Source organism: Antechinus flavipes, chromosome 1, assembly GCF_016432865.1.
Source record: "Antechinus flavipes isolate AdamAnt ecotype Samford, QLD, Australia chromosome 1, AdamAnt_v2, whole genome shotgun sequence".
In the NCBI taxonomy this organism is placed as follows: Eukaryota; Metazoa; Chordata; class Mammalia; order Dasyuromorphia; family Dasyuridae; genus Antechinus; species Antechinus flavipes.
This window is the reverse complement of record NC_067398.1, coordinates 640,199,960-640,226,763: the sequence shown is the minus strand read 5'-3', so window position 1 is coordinate 640,226,763 and position 26,804 is coordinate 640,199,960. Positions and strand designations below refer to the sequence as shown.

The window sequence follows — 26,804 nt, the reverse complement described above, 5'->3', positions numbered from 1 at the left end:
CTGTACTCTTAATTTGTTCAGCCATTCTTTAATAATTCTTACCTCCTCAGATTCCCACTCTCTACCACCTCCAAAAGAGCTATGCCATTTTATATAGTCTTCATTAGAGTTTGTGTAGGACTAGTTCCTCACTTAAACTACCCTCTCGTTCTTTTTCCTCTTCTCTCTTTTCCTTCCTGTTTCCATGTTGAATGAAATGTGTTGCTGCACCACAGTGTGTGTGTGTGTGTGTGTGTGTGTGTGTGTGTGTGTGTGTGCGCGCGCGCTTCTGTTCTTTAACCAACTTAGATGTGAGAGGTAGTGGCCAGAATCTGACCAGGTACTCTCTTTTATCTGTGATTGCTTAGAACTTTACTTGACTGTGTAAGATACATATGCAGGGTGACTTAAATAAAAAGGGTCTGCCCTACTTGGACACTTAGAAACCTCTGGGCTCCTACCAAAAGATTCATCTGTAGTTGCCTTTTTTACAGGAACGTGAGCTTATTCTCCCATTTAGTGTAGTTTTTGTTGTAGTTCAATTCCAGTTGTTCAAATCCAGGCCTTCTGCAGAGTGTATACACTATCATTTGCCTCGTTTTGAACATTTGAGGAAGAGGCAGACCTATGAGGAAACCCCCTTTGCAGATGCAAATATATTGCTGTTTTTAATTTTAGGGAGTAGCTTGGAACTCTGAGAAGTTAAGTGATTGGTAAGGGGCACTCCCTCAACCCAACTAATATGTATCAGAGATGCGTTTGAACCCTAGTCTTCCTTACTTGGAAGGCAGCTCTCTCTCTTTTTTTACTATAATATCCTGACCCATTATAGTTATTATGCTTCTATTAATAATATTACCTTTTTATGCCATTATACTTTTACTCATTGAATTTGGAGTTCACCAAAATTACATCTTTTACATATGATCTGTATTTAACCATGTATTCACCTTGCTAATTTAGTTGATTTGTTTTAAAATAAGTGTAATATGGGGCAGTTAGGTGGTATAGTGGATAGAGCACCAGCCCTGAAGTTAGGAAGACCTAAGTTAAAATGTGACCTCAGGAACTTAACACGTTTTAGCTGTGTGGCCCTGGGCAAGTTACTTAACCCCAGTTGCCTCAACAACAACAACAACAACAGCAAATAATAATAAGCATAATATTTATTAAATTTAATTAATCTTTTCAGCCTGTCATTATTTTAAATCTTAATTCTATCAACCATTATAGTTTAGCTAATCTCATGCCTTCTAAAAATTTATTTGAATTATCCTTTTTATTATAATGAACTTAACAAATATCAAATAGGAATATTTCTGTGTAAAAGGGGTAGAAAGAGGACTCTATATGAAGTCAGGATAACTTTTTTGTAAAAATGCAAGCTATCCTGAAAGTGTTAGTTCAATTTTATGCTGCTGAAATTTGAGTGAAATAAGATTTGGTGGGGAGAGGGGGCACAATCTACATTTTAACTTTAGCATTTACAGTTTCAATATTATCCTACTTCTTTGCCTCCTTTTCTTTTCTGATAATTTTTAAAAAATCACTGATTTCATATCTTTCTTTTTAAAGCTTTCCCTAATCATAAAGGAAATGCCAAATAATCTATTCAAAACAGTTCGACACATTGCCTGATTATGTCCTATAGGAATGGAAAGTATTGTCTGATTCTGTGACCCCACTTGGGGTTTTCTTTGCTGAGATATTGGTGTGGTTTGCCATTTCCTTCTTCAGCTCATTTGACATTTGAGGAAACTGAGGCAATGGGATCACATAGTAAGTGCTTGAGTCTAAATTTGAATTCAGGAAGGGTGTCCTCCTGACTCCAAGCCTGGCACTTTATCCATTGTGCCATCTAGTGGCCTATCAGAAGCATCACATCATCATTTTTCTGGAGCTGTGATAGCCCATTTTCATAAAAAGCAAGTTTCTCATGAAGGGACAGTGTGATAGATATTATGTGTCAGGTGTCATATGTGAACCCAAGCCTACTGAGAGCTCCTGGCATCTAGTTAAGGCTAATAGATGAGTGCCTGATCTGCATCGGTGAAGGGAGTTTACCGCTTTGCAAATATTCACTACGGCTCCAAAGATCCCAAATTCTCATTCTTCCCACCAAAAATTCTTCCGTAAAACTGAGAATCATAGAACATTATATTCTCTGAAGGACCGCAGTTTTGAGTGAAACCAAGGACAATGGAGAAATGTATGATAGGTGTAAATAGACCCTAGAAGATTACCAGTGAGTACTTATGTACAAAAACTCTCATTAAAAGATATTGTTGAAAAAAAATATGATTGGAAAAGGTTAAACATGTAAAAATTTTAGATAATAGATGACTAACCTGAATCTTATACTGGTATTCATGAAATGCAATAAGATCTTGAGGAAGACTTTGAATGAATTAGGTAGAACTTTGGAATATTTATCTTAGGACATGTATAAGTAAAATAATGTAAGATGAGAAGATGTGATAGATCATTATAGGCATATAACTTACTCAGATCACCCTATTGTTTAAAAAAAAAAAAAACTCAAGTATTCTAAATTGCTTTTCCTATCCCAACAGAGCTATAGAAAAAGCCATCTATGCTCATTGCTCCCACATTTTTGTACACTTTTCAGTTTCTAGTTCCTCTTATTATTATTCAATCAAAACTTTTATCTGTTACCACTGACTTCTTAATTGCACATTGAGTGATCTTTTTTTTTAGTTTTCTTTTCTTTCTTTTTTTTTTTTTTTTTTACATCTCTGTAATATTCCACATGGTTGACCATCCTCTCCTGGATATTCTTTCTTCTTTATTGTTTTTCCCCAAATTTATTTTATTTGAAGAAACAAAATAAAGGGGAAAAAATCAGAAAAGCAATACAAAGCAAAATGAAACAAAAGAAAGGAGAGCATTATCATGTGCCCAGCAGAACATCAGGTAGGATTGATAATATATAACAACAAATACCAGTTCAAGAAAAAAAAAAATATATATATATATATATAACGAAAAGACGGACAGTCATGTCTGAGAATCTGCCCTCTTCTCATTCCATCATCAAGGATCTGTGAATTGGAATGGAGTAGTGGGTGATACAGCCTCCATTTAGCACTTGTCCCCCTCAAGGTGCCCTGGGAAGGGAACCCCTTTCTCCTTGGTACACAGCTGCCTCTCCTGCGTAGACATCATTTCCAGGGTCTGAATGCAGACCTCTCTGTCTGTCTCCCTAGGCCTACAAAAATGAAATCACAGTGATTTCTCATTGAATTTCCACATCACAATTCAGTCATATGTGTCGTCAAGCTCTTTTTGTAGGAGAAAACTTGCTGCTTTGCTTCCTGTTGCTTCTCTGAATGGCATGGGAAGTCTTTCACAATCTGATCCTAACCTTTCTTACAAGTCTGATAATGTTAAAACTCCACAGGCACTTTATATTTAGGCAAGACCCAGTGGTCTATTTGATGTTCCCTGTACAAAATACTCTCCTGAGATCCAGGCCTGTTTTCTTTTTGTTTTATCCCCATTGCCTAGCTCAGTCATACACTCAGTATTTGTTAAATTAAAGTTTTCTCCTGCTTATCTACTATTCTTTTCCATCTCCTTTTCGAAATCAACATGCATATTTCTTTCCTAGCTGTTTGTGTATCTGAAAGTTCTGTTTTGGACCCATTTCCCTCTTTATACTTTCCCTCTCAGTGATTTTTTTAATTCCCATGGTTTAAGTTATCATCACTATACAGATGATGCCCAGATCTATATATTCATATCTGATCTGTTTTTTAAGCTCATCTTAAATCATTTGCTATTTATTGAACATTTCCAACTCTGTGTCTTGTAGGTTTTTCAAATTGACATGTCCAAATAAAACTCATTATGTTGTCTCTTTACACTTTCCCTCTCGTAGAGGGCTGGAACTCTGGAGAAGTATATTTGAAACAAGGTTTTAACTCAATGGAATTGATGAAATAATGGTTCTCTAGTTCACATAATATATTTAGTACTTAGCATGATGATGTAATGGTTCTTTAGTTCACACACACACGGTATGCTGTAATGATGTAATTGTAATGGGTATATAAGGGCTAAGAAGGATTGGAAGAGAGACATTCTATCTTTGACTATACTCCTGTGGTGCTTCTCCTGTCTTCTGCACTAAGAGGGAGACTGGTTAAGACTGGCAGATTGTCGGACTGCTAGAAAAGATTGAGTCAAACTGAGACTGAGTCAGAATATGACAGAAAGCTAGCCCGAAAATTACATCCTCTTACTGAGTTCTTTAGTTCCCATAGTATGGCTTTAGTTCCCATAGTACTGTGGATATCCAAGAAACTTTAATAATTCTTTACCCCACAAGATAAAACTTTGGTGGAATGGTGGACCAGAAGCGTATTTGAGATTTTGAGATATTTGAAGTGTAATGGGATAGAAGAGTTTACATTTTTAGTTTTCTTGTTTTCAAAGAATAGGATCAGTGGGTAGAAGTTATATAAAAGTATAATTAAAAGGATTACAGATTTAAACGTGAAAGTTACCTTAAAGACTATCTCATTCAACCTCCTTATGTTGCAAAAGAAGAAACCTGTCGCAGCTATAGGGAAGTTCTCTCCAGTTAGAATGGCCCAAACTATAGAGGCAAAGCTTAATCAAGACTTCAGGAGAGGGAGGTCCCTAAAGATGAGATTTTATTAAGAATTCAGCTCAGCATAAGTAATGACATCTTAACAGTGTTGTCAGTAAATGAAAGGGTTGTCTTAAGAGAGAGTGGAGTCTGTTTCATGAAGTATTCAAATAGAGACTAGAAGAGTAATGGAGAGAATTTGTGCTTTAGGGGTTAGGAAGTAGGATTTGATGACTTCTAAAGTTCTTTTCAACTTTAAAATCCTAAAATTTTATGAAATGGTAGTTATCTTTTTTCTATCTTTCTGATAGAAGATACTTCTAAGAGACTTCTATGGAATCTTTTAGACCTAATCAAGTCATCATCTATCTACTTTTATGTGCTTTGATCCATAATATAAGAAAATGTTAAGTGCAATTAACTTTTCTTTACTGGATTTTTTAACATATTTAAGACAATTCTAGACTTTTCTCTTTCTGTATGTAAGAAAGTAGCTTTCTATAAGTTACTTTGTATTCCTAGTTTATAAATTAATTTTGTTGCAGTAAATGTTATTCCAAAAGTTGCTGAACGAGTAATTAAAAGATGCAAATAGAATTTTTTTTAACCTTAATTGTACTGCACAGTAGAATACACCTGCTTTAAATAGTGCTCTTTCATTATTAAGACTTTTAAGTGTTAGGGTGAGAAGAGTACAGAAGGACAGTATTGCAGGTAGATAACTACTTCACAAAATGTGAAAATCCTTGTTTGTTTTTGTATGGATTCAGTGAGACATGACATATAGTTGAATAAACAAGGATTTACTTTACTTTTTGTCTCACAATATAGTCTTCATTTTCCTGTATCCCTTTTCTTTTCCTGTGCTTATAGGCATAGAAAGGATGAAGGTTTTAAGTGTAAGAAAAAGTAATAGGTATCTCTGAGTAGCTTTTCCTCTAAAAGTATTCTGTTTGTTAATCCAGTGAATTACGTTGTGAATGTTGGTGATTTTATTAATTAGGATAAGATAAAAAGCACAGTAAAATTTTGCGTGTGATCACAACATTGATCATCATGACTCTTCTTGTTTTAGGATTTATTGTGGCTGCTGCCAGATTTAGCAAAACACATTTACCCATCTGGCAGTGCAGAATTGTCTCGTCAGCTGAACCTAATGGACTTAGTGATGAATGCCTTTTGTTTGCAGTGCCTGACTTTGAGTGAAAGGAGACAAAAGAGGCTGGTTTTGCTGTAGATCATGATAGACTGCAATGAAAGATGAAACTATATTGCTTTGTGTAATAAATCTTTGAAATATAATAAATATTAGTTAAGTAGTGGGATATTAGGAAGGGAAGATCACATGAAAAATTATTGAAGAAATCAGTTGTGTAGAAATCTACATCAAAAAATTATACTGTGATAAGAGGGTCACAATGATTAAATTTGAGTAGTTTATTCCTTTTTGAAGAAATTCCGCTTATTGTAGCATTATTTTGGGGACAAAAATGTTTAATCACATTTAAAATACTTTAAAATTGTTAACCGATTTTTTTTTCTTTTTTGATTATTCTCCTTGTTAAATGGATTCAAACTTGTTCTTTAAACTATTTATGGCTTACATTTTTATAACAAAGTGAATATTTCCATATTTAGTGTGCAGAATTCCTCTTTGTAAACCTGCTTTATTGTCATAAAGAGGGAAACTTGAATTTCATAATTTCTGTGTATCAAAAAGAGTTTTTGAACTAGCCTTGCATCTGAGCATTAAATAAGACAGTTTTAAATTCTTTAAAATTTTGAAGTTTGAATAATTTTTATATGAGCAAATTATTTTAAATTTTTTAATTTAATTTCAAACTTTAATTTAAATGGGGATTATTTAAAATCAGCTCTAACGTAAACTTTTTCTTAAAATTTCAGAATAGCACAAAGATACCATTATGATTTGAAAATATATAATAAAAGCCTGCTTTATGATAGCATGAATTTATTTCTCAGTTAAGTTTAAAAAACCTATTCAATATAGTATTAAGTAGAAATTATAAAATGCATAGATTTTTTAAATGAATATTATTTAAACAGTCCCTGTTTTGCAGATGTCCTATAGTCATTTGGTCTTTACTTATGGAATCTATTTCAGAAGTAGTTGCTTCAGGATAAAAATTTAAGTTTATTTTGTTGGTTAGTTAATTTTTAATTATATTTTTAATATTTTAATTTAATATCATATATTTTCCTGAGCTTTTTTTAAAAAAAACTTTTGGCCTTGGAGAAATATTGTATTGAATTGTTCTTGAAAGTCATATACTTTAAAAAATAAAAACAAAACCTTTATGACCTAAAATTTTATAAATTATTTTCTGTAGAGAAGTGTGTTAAGTCAACACATTTAATTCATTTGAACCATTAATTTACAATTATTTTAATCAATTTAATTGATTACACATATAGCTTAAAGAAAAGCACAAAAGCACTAAATTTGTATGAATACTTGAAGTTTGTACTGTGTTCTTATAATAAAGTGTATTATCAAATCTTTTTAAGTTCTGTATAGTACATTTAAAGGCAAACCTCTTCCCTTAAACTGTGATCATTTTCTTGTAAAGCAAGCTTTAAGTTTGCCTTTCTCTTTACTTTAAAAGACAGACACATGTAAAAGTAAACATGGTCAGAGTTTAAAAATGCAAAGGTAATTTTTTTAATCGCCTGAATTTTCTTTTCATTTTTCAGAGGAGGGTTTGGAATTATAAAAATACTAAATGAGAGCCTTTTTTTGTGAATTAAGAGCTGTGTGAAAAGTGATGACAATAGTTGGACAAGAGCAGTTAGTAAAATAAAAACATATTCCAAGTGTAAAATATCAGCAGATTTTATTTCCTTTTAGTCTTGGCTTTTATATCTGGTTAGTATGTGTGATATTGTTTTAAAAAACAAAATATTTTACCAAAAACTCCACAGACTCACTGATGAATACAGGAAAAATTTATTTTACATTCTTGCAAGAATGGGTGCCTAGATTATACCTTTGAAACTCCAAAGGCAGCATATTGTTTCCTATTCTGTAATGCAAGTTCCTCCATGATTCCCCATTAATTGAATGTTACTGCAGTTACAGGATGTGAATCTCCACTCCTCTTTAGATATCCAGTCCCTGTTTCCCAAAAGCTTATATATTAGAAGGGAGTCGGTAACAGAGGAGGGCTAGGGGCAAAGAACAAAAGATTCTTTTCAAATCTCAGGTCATCACTCCAGATTACAAAAATCAGTACCTGCCCCCAAGAAGCTTACATTCTTTTTGGAGAATTAAACTCTACCCTTGATTATTCTTTGATGTCCTTGTAGGTTTCAGTTTTCTAATTTAAGTTTCATTTCTCCAATTTAATTTTCATAACTGTAGACACCAAATGCCCATCCATTTCTCACAATTTCCTCCCTTTTTTTTTCTTTTTAATAATTTGATTTCCAAATCCTTTTCTAACCCCCCAGATTTGACTGATTTTTACATTTACATAGAGTGGTGCTCTATCCACTGTGCCATTATGAAGAGACTTCATAAAAGTCTCTTAACCTCTGCACAGATCTCTTTACACCGGATGGATATTTAATCCCTGAATTCTCTGCTAATTCTTCAGATAGGGCTGTACTACAAGTGAAACTTCCAATTGTAATACATGTTCCTCCTTTTCCAGCTAATAACCTTTCTAGAGTCATTCTATTTTCCCATGCCATTCTGCTAGACTATTTAACTATTCTGTTATTCTCTTCAATGCTTCTCTGGTGTAAAATCCAGTAATATTTACTGACCAGAGTAGAAATGACCCACATCCAGAACTAGATTTCTAGCTTGAATTCATCAGTTTCTATCGTCAACTTAATTCTTCCTGATTCACTCTTACTTCATCGAATGCGAAGGTAAAAGAAATAGTCAATTGTGTCAGTGCACAGTCACTCAGTTCTCAGGCGAAGCAGATTTGAGCAGCTTCAGTTTCAATAATCAATAAAATAACAGGTCCCACAGACAGTGATATCAATTGTTTTTACATTTACAAAAGGTATTATTTCATATTCATATGAAACCCACGGTTTCCTTAGGGCACTCTCATACGAGAAATTGCCAGAACTCCTCTCAGTTCCACATATCACCTCAGTCTCTAGTTTGCCTTGAGAGGCAAAATGATTGATCTCGAGAGGTAAGGGACTAGAATAAATCATTGCAATTCTCCCCAGGGATGTTGTTTTAGGAACAGGAGGAATTTACTCTCATGGTTTTCCATATGGGTAGAGAATGGTACCATCTAGGCATGGGGCGATCCATATCACAGACATAAAAATTGATTTTTGTTCAGATTCATTACAGAGTACTTTTATCAATTCTACCCAGGCATTGGTGTCTATCACTTGCCCTAAGTCCTTAACTTGATTCTAAATCTTCCTCAGAAATCTATACCTATTACATGTATGCCCAACTTACTCACTGATCTGTATTTTCAAAATGTCTAGCCCTTGTAGCAAATCAAATATTAGTCCAAATTGAACAGCCAATTTTATAAAATTCTCTTTCTCTATTAGGAATAGTTGTACCTACTTGTCAAGGCTAGTTAGTCTCTACAATTCTGTAATTTGATAAGTATCAAACTGGATTGTTTGTGAGGTATATTTCCTAGTAATATTAACCCAAATCTTAATCTGATGTCCCCATCCTAAGCAGCAAGGGAATAGGATTAATTTTATATAACCTTCCCCTTTCACAAGATTGATGGACTCCTTCCAGGGAATCCACTCAGTCACTGAGTAATTTGGGGTCCATTCACTAACCAATTCCAGTTCTTCCCCAAATAAACGGGGCCCAGAGTATGAGGCAGTGATCTGATCTTCTGAAACTACTTCCTGCTGAGAATGGGCATTGAGTTGGGTCATCCTGGAGGGGCTTGAGCTGATTGAAGATCCAGTGGGTTGAGCCATACCCCCTGAAGCTAGTCAATACAGCCATCTAGCTAAAACTAGATATGAAGGATTGTCATGTTGAAATCCTATTCTAGGTACTTGAAAAAAGGCACATTTGCTATCATATTCATTAAACAATGAGATGCATTTAACATGATGCACTTAACAAATTAGATAATTTGCTGAATGGAATTTCATTTTTGGAGAATTTGCAGTTAACCAGAAATCTAACAGACTTCTCTTAGAAGTTCGTTACATTGCTAAGTGTTAGAATCCTTGATATAGCATCACAAATGACTGTCTTAAAACAGCCAGACTTAAAAAATAAAAACAAACATTAAAAACCTTGCCCTTTCCATCATTAATTTCTATACTCTCTCCCACTCTATTTTATATTTACCATTCCTGGTATCTAATGTATTTCTCCATTTTGTCTATAACTTCTTCCCTAAATAAAACTGCCTTCTGTCAAAGAGAATGATCATTGTGAATTCTTCAAATAACCAAACCCCAGCTTTTTGTGCCTATCATTTTCTGGGTCATCATTTTTGGGTCTTCAAAATCACATCTTTTGGTGCCAGTCAAAACATTCTGCTCCTCTCTGTGCCCAACCTCTTGTTCCTCTCTCTATCCAATATTCCTTATCTCTCTCTCCCTCCTTCCTTCCCTCTTTCTCTTTCCCTCCTTCTTTCTCTCTCTCTCTCTCTCTCTCTCTCTCTCTCTCTCTCTCTCTCTCTCTCTTTCTCTCTCTCTCTCTTTCCTCCCCCTCTCCCTCTCCCTTTTCCACTTCCTCTCCCTTTCCCTCTCTTTCCCTCCCCCCATCTCTCCCCTTTCCCCTTCCCCCTCCCTTAAAAGACTTTTTCCAAAAGACTTGGAATTCTATGGTTAGGATGTGGTTGTGTTTTATTTCTCTATATATCTTAGGTACTTTTTTCTTATTAGAAAAATTGTATTGTTTGGTTTTTTGTTTGTTTCTTTGTTTTTATGAGGATATTGGAATTAAGTGACTTGCCCAGAGTCACACAGCTAGTAAGTAGTAACAATCCATATTTGAATTCAGGTCCTCCTGACTCCCAGGGTAGAGCTCTATCCACTGGACCATCTAGCTGCCTGATCAGAGAAATTTTTTATAAATTTTCTTTTCTTATTTATGTGCTTCCCTCCTTAGCTGAACTGGATTTGGGTTGGTTTTGTTAGGAGGGATTTGGTGCGAGTTTTTCAATTTCATGTAAATTACATTATTTTGGTTTTTGTGATATCCTTTATTCCTTGTTTGTTTAAAAGTGCAGTTTCTATCTGTATCTGTGAAATGCATATAATCTATTTCATTTCACTTGTCTTTATGGTATAATCTTTAAATTCATATATGTATTTTGACTTTATTGTAGAATATAAGATGTTAGTCTAGGTCTAATTTCTGTTAGCCCGCTTTCCATTTTTTCAGCATTTTTTCCCAAGTAATTTATTTTCAATTTAAAAAATACTATCTTATTGAATTCTTTTATTTCTCCCATATTTAGTCTTTTCCGTTGATTTGTTTCTCTATCTTTTAACCAATACCAAATAGTTTTGAAAGTTGATATTTTATAGCATAGTTTGCAGTCTGAAAATACTATTTGTTCTTCATGCATACCTTTTAAAAACTATATCACTTACCTTGATATACTAGATTTTTTGTTTTTCCAAATGAATTTTATTATCAAGTTCTATAAAGCATATTTGATATTTTGCTTGAAATAGCATTAAAAGTACTGTTGGTAGTAGTGTCTTTTTCATTTTGTTGGCCTGGCCCAGCCATAATCACTGAATATTCCTCCAGGTATTTAATTTCTTTATTTCTTTAGAAATCACTTTACAATTGAATATTCAAATATTTTGTTTTGATTTAGTAGATTGATCCCCAAATACATTATCCATGTTATAGTTATTTTGAGTTACAATTTAGTATTATTCATTGAATAATTTCTATATCACTGAATAGAATGATTAAATAATGATTCTATATTATCTCAAACTTTGAATAACTAGTAATAATAGAATTATTTTCTACTATTGTCTCTTGATTTTGTTATTATTTTACAAAAATGCTGTTGATCTTTGTGAGTTACTTAATAGTTTTTAATTTTGCGAAAGCTATTGTCTCAGAATATTTGCTGATTCCCTAGGATTTTCTAAGTAAACCATAATATCATCAGTAAATGGAGATGATTTTCCTTCTTTTCTTTCAGGATTTAAATAGTTGTCTCCTTGTCCATGGATATTTACTAGAAGCAAACAATTTGGTTTCTGTTGAATTACCCTTAGTTATTCCAAAGTCACACACACTTTTATAACTGTCCTCAAGCATCATCTTTGTACTAAAAAAGTCAAAATCTAGCACTCTAGGTCAGATGTTTGGGGTAGCTTAATTTTGCCCCCAAACTAGCATGTGTTCCAATTTTTTAAAAAAGGCCCTCTTCTCACTCAGAATTTATAAAATTCAGTATTTGTTAACTTCTCACAATGTTTTCTTAGTACAAATTCAATCTTTCCTAATGATTTGCTAAGTGCAAATAATCATTAGAATAAATCTTAAGTTGGGAAGAATATTTGGATAATTAACGACTTGGCCCTTTTTTGTTGTTGTTGTTTTTACAGATATTTCAAGACTTTACTTTCTAAAAGGTAAGAATGGAATCTCTTTAACACCTTTTGTGTCCCAATTCCTAAAGATCTATGCATTTTTAATGGTATGAATTAGAATTGTGAAGTAATTGAAAAAGTCCTTCAACTGCTCAGAAATGATGGCCTTTCAAATGCCCTTCCTCTTTAAATCATTTTGATACATGTTGTTTTCTTTGATTTTTCTGTGACAATTTATTCTTGATTCTTCTTCCTCACTCTTGAAGTTATTTAAAATCCTTGATTCTTTTTATTTTTAATCTTTCTAAAAAATAATTCACTTTCACTTGAAAAATAAAATCTGGACGATCACTCCAGAGTAGTTTTATGAGCAATATAACATATATATATTTAGTAAAACTGACTTCTAGTAGATATCTTGATCTTTACCCCATGTACAAATTATCTCTCTGAGTCTTGATCTATTACTGATATCATTTGCTTGGTTAGATTAATGATGGCAGAAATAATATTCACATTTTTCATAGTATTATAAAATTATAGACTATCAGATTTAGAAAAGTTCTAATAGGTTTCTTTATAAAATACTACACAATAGTGATAAAACAGATGGGTAATGAACAAATACAAGGCTGGTCATTCTTTGTATTTCATATGTAAAAACATATAAACACAAATGGAATACTTTACATTTCTAATTGCTTTTATACTTGAGTTTGAGTACATTTTGATATGTTTTGAAGTCTGAGGGATTCAGGGAAGCCATTAACATTTCCATTTTACAAAAAAAAACAGAAATTGAGATGTAGAGTCAGGTGTTTACTTTAGGTAACATGGTTGGTCATTGATCTAGCTGGACCTTGAGTGTGGGTCTCCAGAGCCATGGTCCCATGTTCTTTGGATTATACTCTATTGCCTTTAATGGACATTCATAATGTGTTGGAAGATTTTGGTTTAAACAGTTTGTTTTTTATTTCTATAGGACCACTAATCATTAATAAGGAATTTTAAAACTCTTTAAAATATTTGCCATGTCACCTTTAAAAATAGACAACTGCCATAGCACAGTGAATGGTGATTGTTTTAGTGTCAGACATAGAGAAATTACCTCAATGCCAGGAATGTCAGTTTTTTCATTTGGAAAATGGAGATTTTCTATAGTAGTATATACACTTCATAAGTTTATTTCAAGGCTCAAGTGCTTTTCTGTAAAGTGGTTTGCAAACTTTAGATCAATATGGTAGCAATGCCAGCTTTTATTAAACTGTTAATTGTAAAGGGCTGAAACTCTGAATAAGTGTACTTGAATCAGACAACTGAGCACTTTAGGCTAATTACCTATTCGATGTGAGACAATGACTCTATTAGCATATGTTTGGATAAATGGCTCTTCTCACCTTTGGTGCTGGCTCAATGTTTGATGTTAAGATAATCATAGGCAAAGGTTAGAGGAGAGGGTGAGAAAGACTCACTTGGCCGCAGGAGGAGGAGGAAAAAGGAGGAGATTCTGGACTCCAGAATTGAAGAGAGATCTTTGGCAAAACTCTTGGCAGTTTGCCTGCTTCTTTAACTTCTCCCCCTAAAGACCAAGGACTTCTACTTATCCTGACTCTGGCTGATCCCTGGTCTCCAGGGAGCTAATCTGGACTTTACAGTTAACTACTGGGCGTGGAGGGAGGTGTGCTTGGTAGCATACTTCCAGATCATTCTGCCAAATTCAAAAATACTGTGATACCACTAGTAATTTTCATTGTGTAAAAAGTAAAATATGATATATACCTTGAGATTAAAATAATATAAATGCTACTAGTTTGATGTCACTAATACAGACACAAATAGATACATACATATCTATTTATCTTTCAGTATCACAGAATAGGGAGGGACCTTGAGACCACATAGACCAAGAATTCCTACTCAGAGTAATATCATCTTATATTTGCATAATGTTTTAAAGTTTGTAAGATGCTTTATTTGTGTTTTCTTGTTTTATTTTAGTGGTTATAGAACCTTTGTATGAAGACTTTTAGGCAGGGTGTCATCTCCTGAAGCAGCCCATTCTACTTTTAATTAGCTCTAATTATTAAGAAGTTTGATTTTACTTTAGGATTGAATTTTTTTTTTTCAACATCCATAGGTTTTTCTCTTCCCCCAGGAAACAAGTAGAGTCCTTAGCTTATGTTATCTACTTAAAGACATCTATCACTAAATCTTCGGGGTAAATATTAGACGTTTTTTCAGCTGATCTTCATATAGAAGTAGGATTAGCCTCCTGGCTAATCTTTATTGGCCTTTTTACTTGGTTTACTTTCTAAAATTATTTCTAGTGAATATGTTTATATGTAATTCATTTTCGTATGGTACTTTATACTGTATTTTCCTTACCAAAAACAAAACAAAGGAAAGCCTTCTAAGATATTACAAGCATTATCTATTATTTGTACTTTGCAGATTGAAGACACTGAAACTCAAAAGGATTAACAATCCCATTCTTAGATTAGTAAAGGACATGATTTGAATTAGAAATTGGATCCAAGCTATTTGATTTTAAGTTCAATATTATTTCTACTGCACGATTTTTCTTAATATGTGCAAGGTTCTAAGCTAGAGGCTTTGAGGGATACCTGGGCTGGCTAAACTTTCCAGTGGGTTCAGATTCCACAAGGAAGGAGGGACCCCTGGAAATAATAACCATCACAATGGTTTATTACATTTTCAGAAGAAGTTTCTGGGGTAGAAATGACAATGCAGTGTAGCAAGCTTGTGCATTAGCAGTAATAAGGGTAGGGGAAGGGATGGTTGTTTGTGTAGGAGGCCTGAGAGCACTTATCTCCACCAATTTTAGAAACTTCTTCCTATGCAACATGGAGAGCAGCCTTGTACTATTGGAGCCCTGGGTATTTTATTCCTTTACTGGGACTTATCAGGAAAGAGGAAGTTCCAGAACTCCTGCTAAAGTTTGTTTGTTTGTTTGTTTGTTTTTTCACATAATGCCAGTATTCTCACTGGGCAATCTGTAGGGGAAAAGACCAGGACCATTAGTCTTAACTCTTGCTCTCATAGTATCTTATGTGAGTAATTTCTTGGGGAAAAACATATATTCTTTCTAGTGCATTAATTGATTAGATAGTTTGCTAAATCTTAGTACCAGGCATTAAATCTATTTTTCTTTCATCTGTATGACTACCATAAAACCTTTGTATGCTTAAATTTTACTTCGCTTTTAAGTTGAGTATAAAAATTCAAATTATTCTATATAGTATTATAAATTATTTGAAAAAAATGCTGCAGCTTGTAACAGTGATTTTCAATTTTTCCGAGACTTATTGTCTAAACTCCTTTTCTTCCTATTTACTTTGGGACACCTGTGATCATAGGTGTTGTATGGGAGAAGGTAGGATTATGGAATTACAGAGTTAAAAGGAATTTCTCATATTATTTGACCCAAACCTATACTTTTATCATTTTTTTCAATTAAATATTTATTTTCTCTTCATCTCTATTCTCCCCATATTTCTTTGGGGTAACAATAAAAATAACTCTTGTAACTATGTATGTATTGTATACATAGTGAAATAAAAGCAATTCCCTTATGAGCCATATTCAAAAATGCATCTCATTCTTTATATTTAGTTCATTACCTGTCTGTCAGGAACCTGAAAACGCCCTAATTTTATAAGTAATGGTAATGTTGATTTGACTGTCATTTCCTGACGTAAGCAATAGATGGAAAGGGAGGATATGGGGTATAATATATGAATTACTATATTCCATGGTTCCGCTTGGTGGTCTGGGATTTGACTGGTAGTAAATATTAGGCTGAGGCATGTTTGAAGTATTTAGTTTCCAATTAATAGAGTTAACCTTGGGACTAATTCTATTCTAGGCTTTATTCTAATGTTGCATAGAATGTCTCTTCCAGGATGGGTAGCTTTAGAAAGAGAGTGTTTGTTCTTAAACCATTATCATGTATAAAGTGAAGAAAAGCTTTTTCTTTATTTTTTCTTATTACCCTTAAACTTTGTTAACTCTCAGGACAGTCAAGTTTAATGATTACCCAAGATATATATTTGTTTAGCTGTTCCACTTTTCTTTCTTTTTTTTTGGCTATATCTTTGTTTTTGTATTTTATCCTTATAGTTGCCACTAGACTTTTTTGAGCAGGGATATGGCATAGTCAGATGTGTGCTTTAACAATATCATTTTGTCAGTTGTGTAGAGATTATTAGTAATAGTTGTGTATCAGGATTGTAGAAAGGAAAAACAGAAAGCAGAGATTTGGAAGCTATTTTATAATTTGGTTAAAAATGATTCTTCCTTTCTGAGTTTCACTTTCCTTACCTTTAAAGTAAAAAGGTCTTTTCTATGTGTAAATCTCATTCCTATGAATATTTCTTATGATAATCTTCTTTTGGAATGGGAGCAAAGGACTGCCATCCAAAGGAGTGGAGAGATTAGATCATTGACTAGATAATGGGGATTGGTGGAAATCAGTCAATTCATAGGCAAGACAATAAGTCTTAGAGATAATAAGTTACAGACAAAATAAATAAAAATCCTGAGAGACAGAGTTTTTGGGTAATTAATAATTGAATTATTAATTAGGCTAGGCGCAAGCAACAAATTGATGGTCAGTAATTTCCCTTGGCAACCTGGAGACTGTAGAAGTCTGACAATTTACCTGGTGGCAAACCAGAGTTTTAGTGGTTGTGTCTGATGTGTACTGACACCTGTGGAGTGTTTCTGTGTTTCCTTAGCTTAAACTGAAGCACTTGAAGGTTTGGCTACTGGAGATTCCCATCTGCCCACGGCTATACTGAAGCAAGTGATAGTTCTTGGATCTGGAGTCTACCTTTTCCTCTGGCTCTGTTGAGGCACTTTGGGGTGTCCTGGTATTGAGATTTGCCTGATCCACTGTATTGGGACTCGGGATTTCTTATTGGTTTGCCTTGCTACTGGCTTACTAGGATGCTTCCTGCCTTGTACTGTGTTCCCCTTTTGCGCGAATGAGACAGATCTTTCTTAGTGGTCTTCCAAGTGTTTTGGGATAAAAGATTGTTCCATCCTGTCTTTTTGCTGGTTCTGCTGTTCCAGGATATGGTTGGTTGGAGGTGAATATAGGAAAGTTACAGTGACTTACCACTTACTCTGCTATCTTGGGTTCTGCAAGCTCTTGAGTTTTAAGAGACCTTGGATGGTGGTGATGTTGATTATCAATTCATTTGTGTTGTAGAAGATATCTAGTGAACAAATCAAAGTCAGAAGCCTCTTATCATGCCCTGAAAATTGCCAATATGGGACTTTCCAAGGCATAGGAGTCTATCTGAATGGAATATTTGACCACTGGACTTTCTGGACAATATTATCGGGTGTTGGTCTACCTGGTGAGGAACAGATGTAAGTAGAATTGATTAGGTAATTAGAAAGAAAATGTGTCCACATAATAACTGTGTAAATGGTATTAAAGAGTTGTTCTGCTTGTCAGTTTTTTCCTTGATTACTGAGGAGCCTTAAATCCCATTTACTGGTAGTTGCTAGCTTTATTAATAAATCAAATATGCTGAGAATTTTATTGCCTCGGTCTTCATTGTAACAATTGGGCACCCCAGATGAGGGCCTCAGGGCTGTCCTCTAGTGAAACTCTTCTTGAAGGACTGCCCTGGAAGATGGATTTCTTATTGGTTTGCCTTGCTACTGGCTTACTAGGATGCTTCCTGCCTTGTACTGTGTTCCCCTTTTGCGCGAATGAGACAGATCTTTCTTAGTGGTCTTCCAAGTGTTTTGGGATAAAAGATTGTTCCATCCTGTCTTTTTGCTGGTTCTGCTGTTCCAGGATATGGTTGGTTGGAGGTGAATATAGGAAAGTTACAGTGACTTACCACTTACTCTGCTATCTTGGGTTCTGCAAGCTCTTGAGTTTTAAGAGACCTTGGATGGTGGTGATGTTGATTATCAATTCATTTGTGTTGTAGAAGATATCTAGTGAACAAATCAAAGTCAGAAGCCTCTTATCATGCCCTGAAAATTGCCAATATGGGACTTTCCAAGGCATAGGAGTCTATCTGAAAGGAATATTTGACCACTGGACTTTCTGGACAATATTATCGGGTGTTGGTCTACCTGGTGAGGAACAGATGTAAGTAGAATTGATTAGGTAATTAGAAAGAAAATGTGTCCACATAATAACTGTGTAAATGGTATTAAAGAGTTGTTCTGCTTGTCAGTTTTTTCCTTGATTACTGAGGAGCCTTAAATCCCATTTACTGGTAGTTGCTAGCTTTATTAATAAATCAAATATGCTGAGAATTTTATTGCCTCGGTCTTCATTGTAACAATTGGGCACCCCAGATGAGGGCCTCAGGGCTGTCCTCTAGTGAAACTCTTCTTGAAGGACTGCCCTGGAAGATGGATTTCTCCTTGGTTTTAAGCCAAATTTTCTCTGAACCAAGGTAAGTGCCTGGATGGACTTAAGTTTAAGGAAAGACCCCATTTTCAATTAATCAGACCTATTATCTAAGCCCCTTGAGAGGAATCCTGGGGGACTCTCCAGAGATCTATCATATCTAGCTTTTCTAGTATTCTGTTTACCTCTTTGACTTCTTTCTTATTTATTTTCTGGTTTGATTTATCTAATTCTGAGAGTGCAAGGTTAAGATCTCCCACTATTATAGTTTTACTGTCTATTTCTTCTTGCAGCTCTCTTAGTTTCTCTTTTAAGAATTTAGATGCTACCCCACTTGGTGCATATATGTTTAATATAGATAGTGCTTCATTATCCATGCTACCCTTTAGCAAGATATAGTGTCCTTCCTTATCTCTTTTAATTAGGTCAATTTTTGCTTTAGTTTGATCTGAGATCAGGATGGCTACCCCTGCTTTTTTGACTTCACCTGAAGCATAGTAGATTTTGCTCCAACCTTTTACCTTTAACCTGCATGTATCTCCCCGCTTCAGGTGTGTTTCCTGTAAACAACATATTGTAGGATTCTGGCTTTTAATCCATTCTGCTAACCGCTTTCTCTTTATGGGGGAGTTTACCCCGTTCACGTTTATGGTTAGAATGACCAATTCTGTATTACTTGCCATCTTGTTAACCCCGGTTTATGCTTTCCTCCCTTCTTTCCCCTTTCCCCCCCTTCCAAGTATTAAGCTTGTGAGCACCCCTTGCTTCTCACAGCCCTCCCTTTTTAGTATCCCTCCCCCCTCCTTAGAGTTCCTCCCCCTATCTTACCCCTTTCCCTCCCAGTTCCCGTATTCCCTTCCCCTTAGCTTATTCCTTCCCTTTCCACTTTTCCCTTCTCACTTTTCAATGAGATGGGAGAAGTTTCACCATAGATTGAATATGTCTTAAGATTTTTCACTTAAAGCCAATTCTGAAGGCAGTAAGATACCCACTATATTCATCCCCCTCCATTCTTTCTCTCAGATATAATAGGTTTCCTATGCCTCTTCATGAGATGTACTACCCCCACTTTACCCTTTTTCTGGTACAATGTCCTTTCCACATCAATTTCTAGAACAAGGTATACATGTATTCTTTATACATCTATATAGTCAAAATATAGTTCCCAAGATTAATTTTTACCTTTTTAGATTTCTCTTGAGTTCTATATTTGTAGATCAAACTTTTTGTTAAGTTCTGGTTTTTTTCATCAGAAATAGATGAAATTCGCTTACTTCGTTGAATGTCCATCTTCTTCCCTGGAAAAAGATGCTCATTCTCGCTGGGTAAGTTATTTTTGGTTGCATACCAAGTTCCTTAGCTTTTCGGAATATCATATTCCAGGCCCTTCGATCTTTTAATGTGGATGCTGCCAGATCCTGGGTGATCCTTATTGTGGCTCCTTGATACTTGAATTGGGTTTTTCTAGCCGCTTGCAATATTTTTTCTTTCACCTGAGGGTTCTGGCATTTGGCCACTATATTCCTTGGTGTTTTGATTTTAGGATCCCTTTCAGTGGGTGATCGATGAATCCTTTCAATGTTTATTTTTTCCTCTGTTCCTATGACTTCTGGGCAGTTCTCTTTGATAATTTCCTGGAAGACAGTGTCCAGGCTTTTTTTTTCATCATGTTTTTCTGGGAGTCCAATGATTCTCAGATTGTCTCTCCTGGATCTGTTTTCCAGGTCTGTTGTCTTCCCCAGAAGGTATTTCACATTTTTCTCCATTGTTTGATTTTTTTGGATTTGCTTGACTGATTCTTCTTGTCTCCTCGAGTCATTCAATTCCACTTGTTCAATTCTGATTTTCAGTGAAGTATTCTCTTCACTCACTTTTTAAAAATCTTTCTCTAATTGTCCAATTGAGTTCTTTTGTTCTGTGGAATTTTTTTCCATTTCGCCAATTTTGTTTTTTAGAGAGCTGTTTTCTGTTTCCAGTTCACTAATCCTATTTTTCAAGGATTTTACTTCTTTATCCACTCTCTCTTTAACTTTCTCCAGACTCTTTTCCCATTTTTCTTCTAGCTCCCTTGTGAGAGCCTTTTTAATCACTTCTATGAGGTTCATCTGTGCTGAGGAACAGCCGATCTCCTCCTTTGGGGAATCACCTGGGGACTGCCTGTTTTTAGTCTCCTCAGGATTTAGAGTCTGCTCTCTATCTGTATAGAAGCTGTCAAGGGTTAAAGTCCTCTTCAGCTTCTTGCTCATTCTGTCTATTAATCAGAGACAAACTACCAAAGAAAAACAGAAAAAAACTGGAGTCTTTCTTTGGGGGAGGGGCTGGGTGTGTTATCGAGCTTCCTCTACAGACTGCAGGTGGCAGCAGTGAGGCACTAGCAGGACTGTGCTGCGCCTGCGCTCTGAGATCCCAGAGCGTGCTGAGTCACTGAGGGGGGGAAGGGGGGGGGGCCAGGTCCTGAGAGACTTCAGCTGTTTGCGGTTGTATTCTTCAGCCCCGGTGTTTTTAGCTTTTCTGCTGGGCTGTTGACTTGCTGCGGAGGAAATTATCCAAACCTGTAGCGAAGCTCTCCCCGCAGAAACAGCTACGATCACTCTCCACCCCCTCTCCAGTCTGCTCCCGTGCTCTCACTGCCGCTGCCCTCAGCCTGTGCCCGATCTAAAACCGCCCCAGCCCTCCAGTAAAGACAGACCTTTCTTGGCGGATCTCAAGGATGGCTTCTCTTGGTAACTATTTGTGGGTTTTTTTCAGTCAAGCATTGATTCAGAGGCTTGTAATGAAGTGGATAGTGAGAGAAAGCGCGGAGCTTATGCAACTGTAAGCCTCCTCTCCGCCATCTTAACCGGAAGTCCCGGGGGACTCTCTTAACACTTAAGGAACTCCCTTCAGAAATATTCTAAAAACTCACTTCACGGGTTTCTTATGGCAGACATCTCAGGGAAATTCCAGGGAGAGTGTTTTCACAGAAATTCCCTTTTGTGATTTGCCAAGGGTCTCATGACAGATCTTGAGGATATTTTAATAGGAGCAATATTGGGGACAGTTTTTTAGAGATTTGTTGAAAATAAGTTGCTCTCCTTTGGAATGTTTTAGAGAAGTTATGAGGTCTAGTAATATCATTCAAAAAAAAATTACCCTCTATAAAAGTTTTTTGCCTCTTGGATCCAGTGGGCATAGTTCATCAGACAAAGCTGCTCAACATTAACAAAATTTCACTGGTTTGGGGTGAGATTGTTTAATAGCCAATCTCAACTTTTTTGGTATATCATAATCAAAAATAGCAAATTAAGGTCAAAATAGTTTATCTTAATCTCTAGCAGTCTTAGGCCAGATCACACATAATTTAATAGCATAATCTTTTTTTCATTTCTGGTTGTACTGAGAGTTCCCCTGTAATGCTGGAGAAACTGAGTCAAGATAGAGATTAGAGAGTATTTAATGATTTATTAAATGGGAGAGATTTACTGGGATCAAATGGATCTATGGTTTTGTTTCAGGGCTCAATGAGACAATTGTCTCCAAGAATCCAGCAAATAATGTGAGTTCTCAATGACCTATATACACATGGCTCAGACTCAGAGGGTAGATTGAGACAGGGGCGGAATCCGGGTGCTGAGAGCAGAAACAGGACTCTGACAGGGTGGGGTGAGCCCCTGAAGATGGGAAGAGGCATCTTGATAAGATAGTATCTGATATTCTGATAGCTTGGGATAGCAGAGCATTCTGATATTCTAAAACATAAGATTTTTTTATCCTTATCAAATATTCTGATAAAGAGGGAGGGAAGGTTTGGCAGAACTGAGCTTTGAGTTGACAATTATAAACTGAAGCAAAACACTTAGAGAAACTGAATCAGGGCTGGGTCAGGATAATTAGAGAAACTGAGTCAGGACAATGAAAGAGAACTGTGGCATAACACCGCTGGTTCCAAGGAGCATCCCAAGGTGCAATAATGTATTTTCAACAAATCATTAAAAGAAATGAACTGCATGTCACGGGAAGGGACACCTAATTTGGACTTGGTTTAAAAGGAAGTGGGATTTACAGAATGCAAAGTGCATTGATTTTAAGAGAACTCAGGTAAGGACCACTACATGAAGGTGCAGAAGGGGAAGTAGGAAACTTCCTACATACAGATGTTAAGGACCACACTTAAGTGCGAAACCTAGAAAGCCTATAAAGGATTAAAGGGGACTGTACCATTAAGGGGCAGATCAGTTTTCCAAAAAGCCCCATAGCTGTGAATCATAATACATTTGCAAGAATTATAAATCAGCCTTTACTGACTCAGATTTTTGAATTGGGAATGAAATAAATTGGAGGGAAGAGGAGAGAGGTCAGAGAATGCAACTGCCTCTCAGTCTCCTTGTGTCATTATCATCCTCTCATATGAAGGGATGTATTATCTTCTTCAGAATTAGGTCTCCAGTAGCCACTAGTAGGTGGCAGAAGAACATATAGATTCTGACATAGATCCTTTTGTCTTTCCTGAACAAGATATTCTTGCCTCAGTCATTACTGGTTTTTTTCTCCCTATGTACTGGAGAACCTCTTATCTCCCTCAGAATTTGTGACACCTACCATGATTGCTTTATGGAAGCAGGCTTTCTCAGCTTAGTTTTAATGAAGAAGTCCACTCCCAATTGTAGTTCTGTTGGTTCTCAAAAGGTTGTTGGAATTGAAGGTGAACCCCAATTACCATTCTCTCTCCCCAAACAGGGACTGTTGGTTCCCTTTCTATAGAATGTTTTCTTTTTATTCCTGAAGTCCCTATTACCTTTTTTTTTTTAAAGATAAACTACAAGCTACTCTTTCAAGCCTTCCTGATCACTCTTTGTCTTTGACTTTCCCAGATAGCAGTTCTTCTTTGTTGTCTGCATTAATGCATTTTCCAGATGATTCTAATGAAAAGGTTCTCTCACTATTTCTCATACCTGATATCCCCAATTCTCCATGCATTACTTCATCTTCTGATGGGGAATGGTTAAAATATATTTGTCCCACTAAAAGAGGGTTCCCACCATCTGTGCCTCAAATACTGTCTATCCAGAGAGGCTTTTGAAGGTATCACCTCTTATTGACTCTTGGAAATCAAAGTATTACTGTTCTATCCAAGTTTTCTTGTGATACTCCTTTCTCCTGTTAAGAAACTTAAGCCAGGCTCTAATGGTAAAATCTTTTTATCTCTTTTTCCAAGACTTGTGCACAATCAGTACTTATTTTATACTTAGAAACCTAGTAGTACCTAATCGAGTTACTACTGTTTCTTCAGTTCCTTGTGAGGCATTCTGTTTTATAGTGATAGATTTGTGTTCAGCATTTTTTAGTAATCCTATTCACAAATGTTTATTACTTTTTTTTTTTACCTTTACCTGGAAAAACATTCGGTAGACATGGATTAGACTGCCTCAAAGATATATGGAAAGTCCATCTTATTCTCTCAGATCTTACAAGAGGTCTTAGCTTCCATTAGCTTCAAGGCATTCATTCTGGTCCAGTATATTGATGATTTCCTGTTAGCAGCAGCACCCACTGTTGAAATCTTTCAAGAAGACAGCCGTCATCTTCTTCAACTCCATCAGAGGCCATAAATTTTTTAAGCCAGGGTCTAGGGATGACTCCCACAGATTGAGTATTTTGGATTTCATTCTTTCTATTGTCACTTGAATTGTCTTTCCTAAATATGTGCAAGCTTTTTAGTTCTCTCCTCACATCAAGAAGCAGGTCCATGCTATCCTAAAACCATCTGGATACTGCTATCTGTGGATTCCTTTATTTGGTGGAATTATTAAATCTTTTACTTCTTAAATCAGAGGTTACTGAACCTTTACAACTTGAGCCAGAGCATCTTGCTGATCTGAAGACCCTACTGTCTGCCCCTTCCTCGTGCATTGAGACTCTCAGATTACAGTAAGCCTTTCACTCTTTTTGTTCATGAGCAAAACAGGGTGGCTTCTGGCACCCTGACCCAACTTTTGGGACCATTTTGAGCCCAGTTGCCTGTTAGTCAGCTCAGCTGGGTAATATAGAAGTTGGCATTCCTGAGTGTAAACTGTGACCTTTGAAGCTCTTTCAGTAGAGAACATTGGTGATTTTGTTTTTGGTGTTCTCTTAATACTATAGTGTCCCCATGAAGTTGAAGCTCTATTGCTTTGCCACAGAACTCAGGCCTTTTTTATGTCAAATATGAAGTTACTTTGCTGATAAAGAAAATCTCCATCTCAACCTAATATTCAATCCTTACTGTTACATTGCTCCCTAATTTCACAGTTTCCCTTGAGGCAGTACAACTGTGCCTCAAAAGTGGATATGGCCGAATAACCCTGAAATTCTTTCTCAGCCACCCCCTTATTCAATTCTTATTTTGTTTTGTGTTCTGATGGATCTTGTTTTATGAGGGATGGTGTTCCTCACATTAGTGCTTGTGTGCTCTCTGACAGTGACACCATCTATGCAGTCTTGTTGCTATCTAACCTCAATACTCAAGCTCCAAATATGTCACCTTGCTAAAAAGAAAAATCGTCACCTTCTACACTAATTCTAAGTATGCATTTGGTTTCTGTCATGTTATTCAAATTCTTTGGCATCAAAGAGATTTTTCTGACCTCTACTGGTGAAATCTTTGCAGATCTTGATTTTATCAAAGACTTTTTTTTTGGTCTGCTATTTGGCCATCCAAAGCCTTAGCCATTGTGCATTTCTAGTGACTGCTTTTAGTGGTGACCCATTAGCTGTCTACCCCTTTTGAACAATTTCACATCCATGCCTAATACTAGTTATTTTTGAGTTTGCCTTCTTATTGTTTACTACCATATTTTTCCCAGACCAGAAATGTTTCACCTTTTTCCATTTGTTGAAGGAGGGGACATCAGGGGAATTACAGTACACCTTTGGAACTGAACCTTTTGTTATGTTCTATGTTTTGTTTTTTTTTAACTTCATAACTTTTTTATTTCTGGGTGTTACTTGGCCACTACAAAAAACAAAGCCTTTAATACATCTTGTATACATTATTTTGGGGTTTGGGTATGTTACTTCTTGTCTGTTGAGTCTTTCTTTTATTATTTGAATCAATATATACTTTAGAATGTGGAAAAAAGATTTAAACAGATAGCTGTCAGTGATCTCTTGGCTCTAACCTATAAATAATGAAATTTTGCTATTTAGAGAGAAAATCTTATGAGACTAATAGTTCATATAGGTTTTGAGTTTTGATTTTATGTATAATTAAGAACAGAAAGTTGATAAACCACTATTTAAATGAAAACTACATGCTATAGTCTGAGGATTTTTACCCTTGAGTGACCTTGTGAAGGTGAAGGTTGGATCCTCTTGACCCAGCTTCCCACTAAGGTACTTCATTTCTAACAATGAATTTTCCTACTTATCTGAGCCGGGCTTTGAAACTCTGTGGAACTTCCACAAACTTGACTATTATAGTTCTTACCTACAATCAAAATTAGCTTACAGAGGTTTTTCCTTATTATAGTCAGCTTGACAGCTTTGACATTGCCCCTCCTTTTTTTCTTTCAATAGAAAATTTCTGGGGGTAGCTAGGTGGCACAGCATTTTAGAGCACCAACCCTGAAGTCAGGAGGACCTGAGTTCAAATCTGGCCTCATACACTTAACACTTCCTAGCTGTGTGACCTGGGCAAGTCACTTAACCCCAATTGCCTCAGGGGGAAAAAAAAGAAAATTTCTGTGATTGGAGTATCAACTACAACCTTTCTAGATGTGTTAATTTATAGATACATACTTACAACATTATTTTCTTCTATAAGTGCAATTTAGATTCTTCTTAAAATGTCTTAAGTTTTGTTACTCATTAGCATATTTGAAACTAGAGAATCTGTAAGGAAAAATTTCTTCAGAATTGTCCTGAGAATGCACCTGTTCCAAAAATATCCAAGAAAAGACCAAACAAAAACCAGATGGGACATATAAGACATTAAGATGCTGATTACATGGACATTAAGAGTAGTATACAAAAAGACTTTATTAAGTCAGTCATCTCTCTTTTACCCCATGTGCTGATGCCTCTGTACCAAATGGAACTGCTCTCTAAAAGACTTTCTAAATTTGCTGGTTATTGATGAAAGTAAATTTATCAGATTAAGCTTAGTAGGTTTAAAACCATCATGACAGCTCTCCCTTTAATAGAGCTTGTATTAGCATATAATTGTCTATAGTGCTTTTGTTGCTAACATCATTCTTAAGGAAATTGTGTAAACATTTTCATCTTACCAGTATTGCAGAC

General features: G+C 35.6%; 1 protein-coding gene across 8 annotated transcripts in view; it reads left to right on the top strand.

Annotated features, from left to right (window-relative positions):
• PTK2 (protein tyrosine kinase 2) overlaps positions 1-26,804 on the top strand; it is a 389,065-nt gene that overhangs the window by 58,267 nt on the left and 303,994 nt on the right. For 7 of the 8 annotated variants that reach the window (XM_051971146.1, XM_051971147.1, XM_051971149.1 and 4 more), the window contains exon 3: positions 12,161-12,187. The exons of the other annotated variant lie outside the window; for it this stretch is intronic. In XM_051971146.1, the coding sequence (XP_051827106.1) occupies positions 12,161-12,187 (27 nt within the window). The remainder of the gene's footprint in view (positions 1-12,160; positions 12,188-26,804) is intronic. 8 annotated transcript variants of the gene reach the window in all.